Source organism: Diuraphis noxia, unplaced genomic scaffold, assembly GCF_037042655.1.
Source record: "Diuraphis noxia isolate RWA-SAM2 unplaced genomic scaffold, SU_Dnox_SAM2 contig0004, whole genome shotgun sequence".
Classification (NCBI taxonomy): Eukaryota; Metazoa; Arthropoda; class Insecta; order Hemiptera; family Aphididae; genus Diuraphis; species Diuraphis noxia.
In genome coordinates, this window is record NW_028301714.1 from 15,104,920 (window position 1) to 15,119,548 (window position 14,629).

Below are 14,629 nucleotides of genomic sequence, written 5' to 3' on the forward strand. Positions count from 1 at the left end.
CATTTAATTTTTTTTTTTTAAACTGTTCGTCCAATATTTTTTACATTACAGTATATTGATATTATATAGGTGTATGAACCGTTTTAAAAAATAGAAATATTATTTTTAGTTTTTGATTATAAAACCTAAACATCACCTTGATAAAATTGCATTGTAAAAAAATGGATTTTTTGTTGAAAATGTTGCGTTGTACAAATTATATTGTATATTCGTAATATAATCTATATATCTATATATAATTATATATGTAAATATCATCCGATAAATCTGTAAGGTGCAGTAGGTAAGCAGCAGTGTAGGGCATTGGGCACAACTGTACATTTAAATATATTCTATGATTTAACAGATCACCTTGTACAATACCTATAGTCTATAGGCATGTGCGTAGGTTTGAATGTTTATTTATACGCGATCAATATTATAACAACATATAAATTACCACTGACGTAATAAATAATAATAAATGATAACCTATTATTAGTATCACAATTATTTATTTTAATAGTAAAAATAATAATATAACGGGTGTTATGATGTACTGTGATACACAATATAGTACCGTGATTGAGTTGATTCCCCATTGACGATTGTACGAATATGGGGTAATACGCGCAGCCGCGCGGGGACGATTGATAACTTTACAGTTTACTGATAACCGTCGGTGGCACTAGGGTGGGGGTGACGGGACAACCGTGACGTCATAGCGGGGTCGCGGATATCACTGGTACGCGAGACCGTTTCCCCCCTCCCCCGTCATACCATGTCCGGCCGTATCATGTGCTGGTCGTAGACCGTAGTGTCGTGTATTTCAATTTTCAGTATTTATAATATAGTCGTCGCCGTCGTTGTTCCTCGTTACGTTCTCCTCGGCCGTTCGTCAGCTTTACCGCCTCCGCAACAGCGGCAGTCGCAGCCGTCTGTGAAACGACCGAACTCTCGCGCGTACCCACCCACCCACGCACACACCCGCATGTCAGACATGACTTAGGCGGTCGCCGGTGTGTACGCTCGTGTCCGGTCAGCGTTAGATCCGGTACACCGTTGTGGGGCGACTAACGAGCCGGTGGCCCGGTGGCATCGAGCCCTAGTCCCACAGAATCCGCCGCCATGGCTGTCGAGGTTTCGGTTACCCTGTCCCGGCCAGAAATGCCTTGTGGCCTGGGATTCTCGTTGCTCAGTATCGCAGACTGTCCACCAGTCATCTACGACATCATCGAGAACACGCCAGCCGCCGAATGCAACCAGGTATTGCAGTGCCCGATCTTACTGTAGTTACTTACCCGCCAGCTCCTGCTTGAATGAAGCCATTCTCATATCTCGACATTTGTTTAGCAGTTCAATTGCTGCTGAGTGTAGATACTAGTTCATCATTACGTGCTTCTGATACGGTGCTTGAGCTCATTTCGATTTTGATATTTGTTTAATTCTGCTGATAATTGTTTGGAGTCTATAGTGTGTTTTGTCCTCATCTGTTTACTAAAATATTTTGATGTGTCACTGACCCAAGTGTTGGTGACTAAAGCCTTTATCTAACTATTGGTTATTGTTTTACCAATAACATTACCTTTTCTAGCCAATGTTTATATAAATACTATCTAGGCATTATGCATATTAAGCTATTCAGAAAAATCTCACATATTCTTATGTTTTTGTAAAATTTGTGCCTACCTACACACATTTCTAAATCTGGAAAGTGATTTGGCCCTGAATTGTTATTGATTATTAAGTGAAATATCCTACATCTATGTTAATTTTATCCACTTCAAATACTATCAATTATAGTTTAATACAATTTAATGTTTGACATATTTTTAAAAATGTCCTTGTAATTAATTAATATATGGACTAGGATGACAATGTAAAATTGCACAAAACCAGTACCTACATCAATTTGCATATCAACTTGTGTTCATAGTCAGGGTTTAAAATGGGAATAAATTCTAGGTGAGACTAATGTCTCCATATAGTTTTAAGCGTCCCATAGGTATATAATTTTATGTAGAATGTCTAATGCATACATTATATAAAATGTGTAAACAGAGGTTGTATAACATACTCATACCACTTTTAATCCTGTGTAATTTTTAATTTATTTCATGATAAATTTAAATCACAAATAATACTACATTTTTAAGATTAACAAATGTTTTATACAAATTTAATTTTTTTCTCATAATTTTGAGTTGAAAGTAGTGGTTGTCTCTTAAGAAAACTAAAGAAATTATCCGGACAACAATATTCATATGATAGTAATATAGCGTGCTTAGTGTTTGAAATTCTACAAGAAAAAATCCAGATTCTACGTATGGTGGGTTGAGCATGATTAAAAATGACACATTTACTCTTTATCTTTACATGTTTATGACCAGTGCTGCACAGAGGTATTTTAAGAGCACATACAGTTTCAAAAAGTTAGTCACCCACTCACCTAATTTTTTATTTGTAAAAAATATTTTAACCTCGATTTTAACATTTTAATAACTGTAGTTATTGTTGTTTTAAGGTTTACCTGTAATATAATAATAGCATCTACAAATATTTTCTAGATTGAAGTTGGCGATATTATCATAAAGATAAATAATGAAGATGTGCGAAAATGTTCCATAAAAGAAGGTAACATTTTTGTTTAAAAAGCTTAAAGTTATTAATTTATTAACCTAATCATTGTCTATTTTATTTTTTAATTGTTATATTTTTAGCATTAATTTGTGTTCCTCATATGTTTTAGTATTGAAATGTTTGAGATTAGCACAAAACCCCATTATTCTGAAACTAGTCAGAGGTTAGTATATATTTTTATACCATATAGGTGATTAATTGTTAAGTTGTAAATTGATGAATTTTTTTAGATCCTGCTATAAAAAATAAAGTGCACGATAAATTGGCTGAAGATGGAAACTCCCCTCAATTACTACTCCGTGATATAGATTCTCCACCTCCTCCTCCACAACATCATCCACCTCCATTAGAAATGGTTACTAGAACAAATACAAATAAAGTTGAAGCTCCTAAGTATGAAGCATTTATGATGACTGGTGAGAGAGTTATCAAAATGTCCAAAAATAGTCAGGTAAGGTATATTTGTTTTTAATTTATCTCGAAATCATGTAGTATGTATTATTATTAATTCTAGGTTTCTTTATTACCAAAGAGGGATCGAAAAGTTGATTGTTTAGTAAAGAATGGTGGCCCCAAAAAATTCCATAAAGTAAATTCAAATTCTGTTCCTAGTAGTCCTGTTGAGAATGATAGACCAAACATTACAAAACCTAATTCTGGTAATACATCACCAGTTTCTCCTCCTCCTACAAATATGTCCAACTATAAACGTGGCTCTCGTTCTGAAGATCCTTTGCGGTCGAACTCGGAATATCCAATGTCTTCTACTACCAGTATTGACACTGAAGACGATGATATTACATCATCTTGTAACACCTTATTAAATACTTATGTAAAACCACTTGAAATGGAAGACAAGAGAGTGTTGTGGACATATAATGCTGGCCATGTTCCTGATGAGACATCAGCTTCTTGTAATTCCCTCCAAAAAGTTATATCACCTACGTCACCAACATCCATATCCTCATCAATAATGTCATCACCATCTGATCGGCGTCGACCAGCCAAAGGATCGTATCGTGGTAACAGTCATCCAACTAGCAGTCATTCAAATATATCAAGTCCTGACTTCCAAGACACTGCAGATTCTGATTTCTTGATCACCTCACGAGAATTAGAAGTTTCAGACCCAAGTGACAGTGACTCAACTATTCTAGCCAGCGAACCAAAAATTAGAAAGCGATCTACAGAAGGACAGTATACATATTATGATAATAGCCATACAGACCATCGAATTGTCATACAAGTAAAAGGTCCAGAAAAAACAAACTTAGTTAGAGACACTGAAAATAATAACAGCTATTACAATGACAAGGAAAATATAAGTAACAATGAAAATCAAGATTTTAAAGTATGTAACATTTTATATTAGTAATTACCTACTAATTTTAGAATTAACATTTAAATTTAGGACGAAGAAGAAGTTCAAAATTTGCTGGCATTAATGGAAGGTGCCGCCCAGTTAGCTAATTCTGTTACTAATAGTGACGAGCACTGGACACAAAATGAAGATTTTGATTCTGATAGTCTGCATAGTTTTCATTATTCACCTAAAGCTGTGGATATGCCCTCAGCAGTTAGACTAGCAAAACGCTTATTTTATTTGGAAGGATTCAAAAAAAGTGATGTATCACGACATTTAAGCAAAAAGTATTTAAATAAATATATTATAAGTTTTTTTTTTTTTTTTAATAACACATTAAAATATTAAAAATAATTGATTTTAGTAACGAATTCAGCAGAGCAGTTGCTGAAGAATATTTGAAATATTTTGATTTTAAAGGAATTTCATTGGATTTGGCTTTAAGACATTTTTTGAAACAATTCAGTTTGACTGGAGAAACCCAAGAAAGAGAAAGGGTATTAGTTCATTTTTCAAAACGGTACTTGGACTGCAATCCTGACTGTTTTAACTCTCAGGGTAATATTATTTTACTTATTATAAATATCTATTATTGTTTAAATATTTCTAATTTTTCAAAAAAAAGTATTATTTTAAATCTTACTTTTATTTTAGTAAATTATGAATTATATTTTCAATTTCTTTTTGTTACATAAACTTTAATTTTAATCATAATTTTTACATTTGTTCTCTAGTCCTTAATTAAAATAAAGTGCATTACATGTTGGTAGATTTAAATAATCTTTGCATATGATATAATACAAACAGTGTGTTTTATATTATTATTGTATAGAATGTCAACAAATCGTAACCTTCATTACCTTGCAGGACATTTTTAAAATTTTCTAGTTATTTAATTTAATTTAATTTTTTGTAATTCATTTAATTTGTTAATATTTTTTAATAATTTATACTAAAGACAAGAAACTATTTATAGTTGAATGAAATATTATATCTTTTAGATGCTGTACATACATTAACATGCGCCATTATGCTGTTGAATACTGATTTACATGGCCAAATGATTGGACGTAAAATGACATGTAATGAATTTATCGAAAACCTAGCTGGTTTAAATGATAATGAACATTTTCCACGAGATGTTCTTAAATTATTGTACATGGCAATTAAGTCTAATCCTCTTGAGTGGGCAAGGTAAGATATTATTTTAATTATAAAAAATTCAAACATTATAAATGTATAATGACATGTTTTAGTGATGATGACTTAGATGAAAATCAACTAAAAAATGCAATCACTAGTCAACCAGTTGATGGTCTTGGAAATAAAATCCCTGGTCAAATTAGCAAAAGTGGTGGAAGCTATGAAGAGAATGTCATGACCCAAGCTTTAGAATATAAAAAAGGATATGTCATGAGAAAATGTTGCATGGAATCCAATGGAAAGAAAAGTAAGACAAAAAAATGTTATATTTATAAACGATAATATTGGGCCCTTACAATTTTATAGCTGCAAGAGGGAAACGTAGTTGGAAAATGTACTATTGCACATTACGTGATCTAATTCTTTATTTACATAAAGATGATTCTGGATTTCGAAAATCTCAAATTAGTGATAGTATTCATAATGCAATACATATACATCATGGCTTAGCTACTAAAGCTACAGATTATACAAAAAAACAACACGTGTTTAGACTAGTTACTGCAGACCGAGCAGAATATTTGTTTCAAACTAGGTATTAATTTTTTTTTAAACTTTTATTGAAATCTTTTAATTTTAATTTATTTACTATTATTTTATTTTTATTATTAGTGATTCCAAGGAATTGGATTCATGGATAAATACAATTAATTTTGTATGTGCTAGTTTTTCTGCACCACGATTGCCAAGCGCTGTTGGAAATCAGAAAAAATTCCAAAGGCCATTATTACCATCAGCTCCAACAAAATTAAATTTGGTTTGATTATTTACATTTTTTCATTTATATAGATGTAAAATGTTTTACTTATTTATTATTTACAGCGAGAACAACTTCGTGAACATGAAGATACTTTGAGACAACTAGAAGTAGAGCTTGACAACCACAAAAAAAAGCCTCCAGAACGTGGAACTAAGAACATCACGTTGCAATTCTATAAAGAAAAAGAATCACATTTAATGGAAGAAGTAAGTTTTATTATTCATTATTTATAATTGGTGGAGAATGTACAAAGCTAAAAAATCTGTCTAAAGAAACTGAAACTATTTTAATATAAATAATTGTATCAATCTAAGGACTTAACTTAATGATGAAACTATTAAACTGGTAACAAAATATTTTTCATACCAGTGACAAAAATGTAAATAACTATAATTTGAAATTTCTATTAAAAAACTGTTAAAATAATCTGATCAAATTAATTAAAATTGATCTCAATAACAAATATCTTATATAGCCTGTAGGTAATAAAAGTATTTAATATATATCCTTTTCACTTGAGGCTAATTTATCACAAAAAAGAACTTTTGTATTCACGATGAGCTGCTCCTCATGTTTTAACTACTCAAAGTCTTTATCTCAAATATAGATTTTATTATATTTTCATTTACTATTTAATATTTAAATTTTTTTTTTAGTATAAACGTTATAAAACGTACGTCTACTTGTTAAGATCTAAAATGATTCAACACCCGGATTTTGATTCAAATACTGCATTAATGGAGACTGATGATGAAACTGAAGTGGTATCTGTTGATGAACAAAACAGTTCATTACCAATTTCAAACAGGTACAGTTATAATGCAGCTATTTATTCTACAATGGCAACACAATACTAATTATTCAATATTTTATAAATCTTATAATACAAGTATTTTCAATTCTGTGATTATTTATTTTAATAACTTTTGGTTTTGGATAGAGTTGGCAGGTGCAGGGATACAATATTTTATTTTAGAAAATTGCAGGAATCAACTTACATTAGGCTCTGTGTATGCAAGTTTGGTACATAATTTCTGATATAGCATAACACTTACATTATTAACAAATATGACCTTAGCAATGAATTATGATTGAAATAATGTTGAGCTCAAACTTATTAGCTTATGCTTAATTTCTTTTCTAATCAAATGCTTCAGTTTTCTAAGTGCAATGATATTATAAAAAAAAATTCTTAAAAAATTTTAAACAAATAAATTATTCATTAATTTTTTAATTGATTAATAATAAAAACAATTGTTTGCATTATTTATCAGGCTTAGAATAAAAAAAAAAGTTGTCTGATGCTTATGTTATTAATGATTCATCGTCCTTTAAGAATATTTTAAATCAGTAACAATAATAGTCAGTCTATTATACACTATATTTAATTAATTAATATTTAATGGCAATTTAAGTCCACATTAAATATAGGTACTAAATATTTCCAATACATTTTAGTAATTTAAAATGATTTAATTTAAATGGAGTCAATAAATTATTTAAAATTAATTTTTAAATATTTTTCATCTCATAATAAATTTAAATTGTTAAAATTTACTCTCCAGGAGTACCTAGTATTTTTTCAAAGTCCTGAGTTTTTAGAAATTGCAATAACCCATTATGCTTCTAACAAGTCCATAAGACACATTGTAATTGATTTTCTCAGAAATAGTAGACAAAATATTAATTAAATGTATTCAATTTTATTTTAAAAATGTTATAATATAAATTTATAGCATGTGTCATTAATTATTTGTTTGCAACTTTGCTAATTAATTTATAAATTTTTCAATTATATACTTTTTAAACATTGGAAGTATTGATGATTAACATTTCTTAGATTATTTTTACAAAATTTAATCACAAAAAAATAAAACATTTATAACTGCTTTGATTGATATAAAATATAACACTTTATTACACTATAACTCACTACACTGTGCTGATAGATAATCACAAGAAATTTGCACACAAATTTCTGTTTTGATTTTTGTGCAACACATTAACATTTTTTGCGAGAATTGTATTATTATTACCATTAGTATTATTATTTCTATTTCAACATGAGAATGTTTTGTGTTTATGCATGGTAAAGGAGTATCGATGCTTGAAGCTGCGAAATATGCCACTGGACTTCCAAGACATTGTCACCTGGCTGTGTAGTTAATCCTTTTTGTTTATTTTATTTATCTTTTTTTTAAAAATTATTACTATTCAAATATTATTATTTTGTGATTATTCTCAACACTTGATAAAATTATTGATTCCTAATCAAAAGTATGCAAATTAATTCCGAACAATAAGTATATATTATACATATATATTCACCCCTTTGTAAACATTATTTTAATATCACCATTGTACCTATGTATAATTAAAATAATGTTTGCATCATAAAAATAATAATTATATATTATTTATTGGTTAGAATGCTAGGCTTGTATAACAACGTTTATAAAATTCAATCAGTACATTTTGACAAAAAAATTATTCACATTTTATATTCCATTTATTTTATAAATATTTAGTATTGTGTTTGTTCTGTCTAATGTTGATCTAAGTAATTTATTAAATTAGTCTTTAACGAGTTACTCACCTTTAAATACTTAATCCGTCATAAAATAAACGAAACATGTAATTTTTTACTAACTGACAAATTTGGTTTATATTTTAATATCTAATGAAGTAAACAGAATTAAAGTATTGTAGTTAATGATACTTATGTAAAATATATATATGTATATAATACATAAACACTTTGATCATAAAAATTATGAATGATGAAGATTATACTGTCATTCCTTGTTTATACTTTAATTGTATAATGTTCTATAATGTGCCAAAATATTCTTTTTTTGATCTATGAACCCATAGTTTAACTTTGACTTATTTAAACTACCACTATTCAATATCTTGCATACTACTTTTACATATAATATAAATGTCTAATTTATAATTTACTGCCTGCATAATTTCTTAAAGAAAACTAATATCCACGATAAATAATCATTAAAAAAATTATTTATTTATTGTAAATTTGTTAAAAAGTAATGTATGTTATTTTGTTATTGTTCATAAGGAATTGTTGATCTTTTATTGTTATATTTGCGGTCATACCCATTGTAATATATCATTTTGTAATTCAAATCACTTTCTCGTTGATAAAAAAAATCATCACTACTTATTATTATCAATGTTATGATATACCAAATAAAAACCTTTTCTTATGTTATTAAAGTAATGAGTTAAACAAATATGTGAAAATTGTTATACGTGTTATCAAACACTATTATTGTTAGTTTTTTTTTTTTATTTGTGCGTTTAATAAACATTAAGATGTTATAAAATTATTGTACCACAATTGATTTTTTAATTCAATAAATCAATATGGATAAAAAAAAATGTACATAAAATCAAAACCAAACTTAAGTTTTTAACTTTATTTCTATAAAGTTTAAATCTCTGTATGCTTTGAAATGTTTTCAGTATTAATTGATATTTTATAATATATATATATATATTAAATTGGTATAAATAATTTAATGTGCAATAATTAAGAAAAAAAAGTTTTGATTTTGTTTGCTTTGAACAAATCTGTAATTTTTATTTTATAATTAAAATATTATTTATCCCACGGGTTGTGTTCATATTGAAGCAAATTGACTTAAACATGGCTTTGTAAACTAATTTTATTTTATATTATTTTGGAATTTTAAAATTATCTAGTCCATTTTTTTTTTTTTTATATATATAAAATATTTATGATAACAATATGAAACACATTTAGGATAATATATAATTAACAACACTACTGAATAAGAGCAAACTATTTATTATTTATTACTTATTAGATCTTATTAATATTAATACATAAACAAAATAATATGAACTGTATATTATAATTAACTAGGTATTCCATGATGTAATGCTTGATTGAAAAAATTGTATCAGCAATAAATAAAGGAATCACCTTCTACAATTTTGTTTAATTTAATTGTCCTTTACGTCTTAATGTTATTTTTATAACAGATTATTTGAAATCTGTTTATAAAAGTGAGTTAAAGCACATTGAATTGACCAAGCATTCATGATTCAATGATCAAATAGCTTTAAATTCATAATATATCACAATAACATGTATACATTTATATTATGACTTATAATAATGTCAACTTGTGCTAAAATATTTTGAAAATTTGCGTATTCCTACATTTTTAACCAATTTTGGATTAAATTCATAGGGATCACCCAAAACACAAGACTCTTCTGGTCTAGTGAGCTATTTTCTACTCAAAAACCTTAATAACTTGTTCTCACTTTTAAAGATGTTTTCACTATTACTTTTATTACGGTTATATATTATATTACACCATTTATAAGTAAAATATAATAGGACTATACCCACGCATTTGCTGTCTCCGCCTTACACACGTACGACTTAGGTCATGGCACATTTGTGTTCACTTATTTCAATAGTGTGCTGTTAGTTTTGATATTTGAGTAAATTGACCTATTATTAAACCTTTAGGTAAGAACATTATCTGTGTTTAACCGTCGGCTTTTATTCCATATTTTAATTTTCAAGCCAGATATAGGCATTTTTAATTTTTGATATTTCACAGCTCATATTTTGCTTAAAAATGAAAGCATTAAAATATCGCCGACGCTTGATAATAGATAAATTTATTTGAATATCAAAACTAACAGCACACTCACTCTTGATATAAGTGAACAAACATCGCCATGGCGTACGTTTTTAAGACGGAGACTACAAACGCATTTGTTGCATTCTTTTAAAAACCTATAAAACCGTCTAAGGTTAAACTTCGATTATGCTTAATCAGCTGATAACAGACATTAACCGGGCAAATTCGACTGATTAAACTCCGGTTCATTTTAATCGGAGATGGTACTACTAGCCCTTAACAACAGACTACTCGTCGTGTTTTAATACTATACGTACCTTTGTTCAAAACTCCCATCATCACAAAATTACGAATTTCACCGTGTCAGCAAATAACAATTATTTGTTGCGAATTAATCAAAAGATCTTTTGAATGCGTGTTGCGTGTGCCTACTACACAAAAAACTGAAGTAACAGATCATTCTCTCTCCACCCACACCTACTTCAATCCTAACTCGAAAATTGTAAGTATTTAACCTATCCGCTTACGTATTACATGGCAAATTTCATTGAAAGGTACCGTAGTTGTGTATTCTGTTTATTATACAATTTTATTCCTACAGTATCTAATATCCCAAAACAATCATAGAATTGCAGATGGCGCCTACAACTACAGTACTGCTTTTTATTTATTAACAAGTGTGTCACTCCACAGGCTCAGATGAAGCTTAACTTTTAGGGCCCTAATCACAAAATGTCATATAAGGTTCCCAGGCGCACCCGACTTATTCTCTCCCTGCACACGACAATGAATGTGACATAAAACAATGTTTCATCATACTATTATATCTACAAATCCGATAAGTAATATATTTATACTAATTCATTATTTTTTTTGTCTTGTATACGACGTTGAACGCAACTGAAAATAATATAGGTAGTATCTGGTATAGTATACGGATAGCTATAGGTAAACCGGGTAGGCGTAAATAAGTAAATTGCATTCGAGTATAACTCTGGAGTGAAGCCAAGGCCCATGAAGTTTATAAAAAGGTTTAAGAAATATAATATAATATATACCTATATGTGTACGTATAAATATATAATAGTAGGTGCAGTGTATATTTTATGTATAAAGAAGAGATTCCTACCGACCATATATTTTATCTCGATTCAAAAACTGGAAATATTAGAATAATTTAAAAAATCACTACTTCAAAACCTACTGACCGTATACTGCTTCAGTGCTACACATATATTTATATATGATTCACCAACCATGCTCAGTGCTCACTCCCTCCCCCCATTTTGTCCTTGAATGGCTTGAATAATTAACTTCTTTGAATTATGATTTTTGGAATTTTAAATATACTCAATATTACTCATAGACCATTTAAAAACATTTTTTTTTACCGTGTCTTCCAAAAGTGTCCTGTGCTCTGTTTTTCAAATTAGAATCTTCATTTTTTGCTGTAAATTATTTAAAAATAATTTTTTGAAAATATTGATGTATCTATATTCTATACACCTTATTCAAAATTTAAACGAGTAGTTTCTAAATTATTGATAGGTGTTTGCACTGAGGATAATGTTCAACAGTTGATAGATTAATATCAATTAGTAAAATTGTTGCACCACTATAATAATCACCATACTTTATACGAGTTATACGCATCCATTATCTATTGTACACGATGTAAAATAACTCAAAAATAAATTTTTATTCTGTCATTTTTACAATAATTATCGTTAAAATAATTTGTTATATAGAAAAGATATGAGATTCTCATTATTTGAAAAACTGATTTTATATCCACAGGATCCTCAGTCAACCAGTTAGTCCCAGTAGCGGAATTGATTCGTCTTCATTAGGCTTGTTGGACATAGGTTAGGTGGGGGCAATATCCTTTTGGACCAAAAATTCTACTTTTAACTATTTACTCACACTGGCCAATTAACGTGTGACGGTAAAACTTTATATACATAGATCATGATTATCATTTGTACACTGAACTTTTATACTGACTTCTGCAGGGAATTATTATTTATAAGTAGCTTGTGATGTCTAAAGAGGGGCTTGGGCGCTTGGCGACTTGATCCCTATGGCTTTCCCCCTAAACGCCGCACACTTGACTCAATCCTTAGTGACACTGCTCACGTAGGCAGGGCAAGAAAATCTTAAGAATTTGAAAATATTGAAAAAAAGGGGATGAGCTATCTTGGCTTATCGTCCTGTATATACAGCGCTGGTATACCATATATTACGCGTGTGTACTTAAACAGAAACAAAGTGTATCCGTATATACGGATATACTATATTATACTGATGATATACCATAACGTGAAATATGTATTGAGGTATACTGTGGTCTATGGTATAGTATAATATGTAAAATACACCGAGTAGATAGCCCAAGCAAAATAGACAATCGCGTCTTCGATCAAGACGATCAAGAAACGTCATTATAAACACTAAATAGACAAATAGTATAATAACAATGATAATAAATAATAATGCACTAATATATTATAATATTATGGTCGCGTGTATGTTTAAATGACGTGGTAACGTGCTAAAGTTAATCGCATATAGCTGATAGGTACGCAACACCGAAGAAGAAAGTCGGAAAAAATTTCCCTTGCGAAATGACCTCCGCTAGTCACACACACACACACTTCTCCGTGCCCTACACGCGCACGCCGGTGCATCAGACTGCATCTACCTTGTACGTCTGTACCTCGTTCAATTACGAAATCTGAAAGTTGTTCTATTGCGACGGACTTTAATCGTATAAACGCGTCCGTTGTAGGTTTGACATATTTTTGTTTTTTACCTGGCACGCCGTTTACGAAAAATAATAACAAGATCGTTTGGATCCGTGACTTATGAGTAGTTAATGTCATTAATGACGGTGATGGGTTAGCCGTTAACGTGCATAGGTACTATATGGCTAGCCAGCTAGGTGCCTACATAATAATATTAATATTAAATAAAAATTATAAGGTATGTACGGCGAAAAAGACACGTGCCCGCATGCGACCGAAAACCGGTTTTTCGTATAATGAAAACTGTTATGGGGAAAATAAATATATTATAATTAAAACGTTTTTTTTTTTTTTTTTTGTTAACGGATTATAATTCAACAGGTTCCGTCCACTCTACACACATAATATAGTATGGTTATACCCGCGTCCTATGCCTACAATTTTACCCGCGTGTAGACATCAAGGCATGCAATATGCACCTAATGCCTATATTATTATAATATTATTGGAACGCTACGAGAATACTCGACACTAATTGATGTGTGTGTACCGTGTAACCGTGTGGGCATAATAGACGTCTCATCGTATTGTTTACCGTTCGTGGTTCGTCGAATAAACATTTGGCGTGAAGGTTTGACAACAACATTGTTCAAACCGAATTCGCTTCAAATGCTGATATATCATCAATCATCATCAACCAAACAATTAAAAACGTGATCCGTAATATTGAAATAATTTTGAGACCTAAAATATATTATAGGTACGCCGTGCAATCGTTATTTGTTGTTCAAATTTCCGACGTTGTGTACTGTGTGAGTTAAACCGTAGTAAACTAGTAACTCGATTGGCCCTTTTATAATTTAAAAGCTAAAAAAGCTCAGTGTGGCATTCACTGCTCAACATAGGCGGAGACTCTGGAGACAGTTTATGAGTAGTAGAAATGTTATGTACATAAACTGGGAACTAGGTCAATACTGTTTTTATTTTCAAAAATCTTTTATCACATGATGAGAGGTCAGGATTTTACATCATACAAAGCCATTACTTCCCTAAAATGATCTGTTTGTTTCAATAATTGCATTAAATAACTTTCTGAAAATGTTTGGTCATTTAAGTTCCTATACACAATAATATGTTATTTTAAATAAACGTTTTTTTAATAATACTCCGAGTTTTTATTGTACGTTCGTAAGTTCTATACATTTCGATTTTTTTTCTATTTGCCTACAATTTTTTAAGCTTATATTTCCCTGCAATTATAATTCATATTATAGGTATTGTCTTACTGAGTTTA

General features: G+C 29.7%; 1 protein-coding gene across 2 annotated transcripts; it reads left to right on the forward strand.

Moving 5' to 3' along the window:
* Positions 1 to 753: 753 nt before the first annotated feature.
* Positions 754 to 9,924, forward strand: Efa6 (Exchange factor for Arf 6). 2 transcript variants are annotated; one of them, XM_089226557.1, is made up of 14 exons: positions 754 to 1,245; positions 2,547 to 2,613; positions 2,729 to 2,782; positions 2,850 to 3,070; positions 3,134 to 3,970; positions 4,031 to 4,269; positions 4,347 to 4,540; positions 4,984 to 5,176; positions 5,239 to 5,432; positions 5,492 to 5,720; positions 5,798 to 5,942; positions 6,008 to 6,151; positions 6,602 to 6,753; positions 6,886 to 9,924. In XM_089226557.1, the coding sequence occupies exons 1-14, from the start codon at positions 1,108 to 1,110 to the stop codon at positions 6,974 to 6,976; spliced, it is 2,898 nt and encodes a 965-aa protein (XP_089082683.1). In that variant the 5' UTR covers positions 754 to 1,107; the 3' UTR covers positions 6,977 to 9,924. The 2 variants fall into 2 exon arrangements, with proteins under 2 accessions (XP_089082683.1, XP_089082684.1); XM_089226558.1 differs by having other exon boundaries at positions 8,041 to 9,924.
* The last annotated feature ends 4,705 nt before the right edge of the window (positions 9,925 to 14,629 follow it).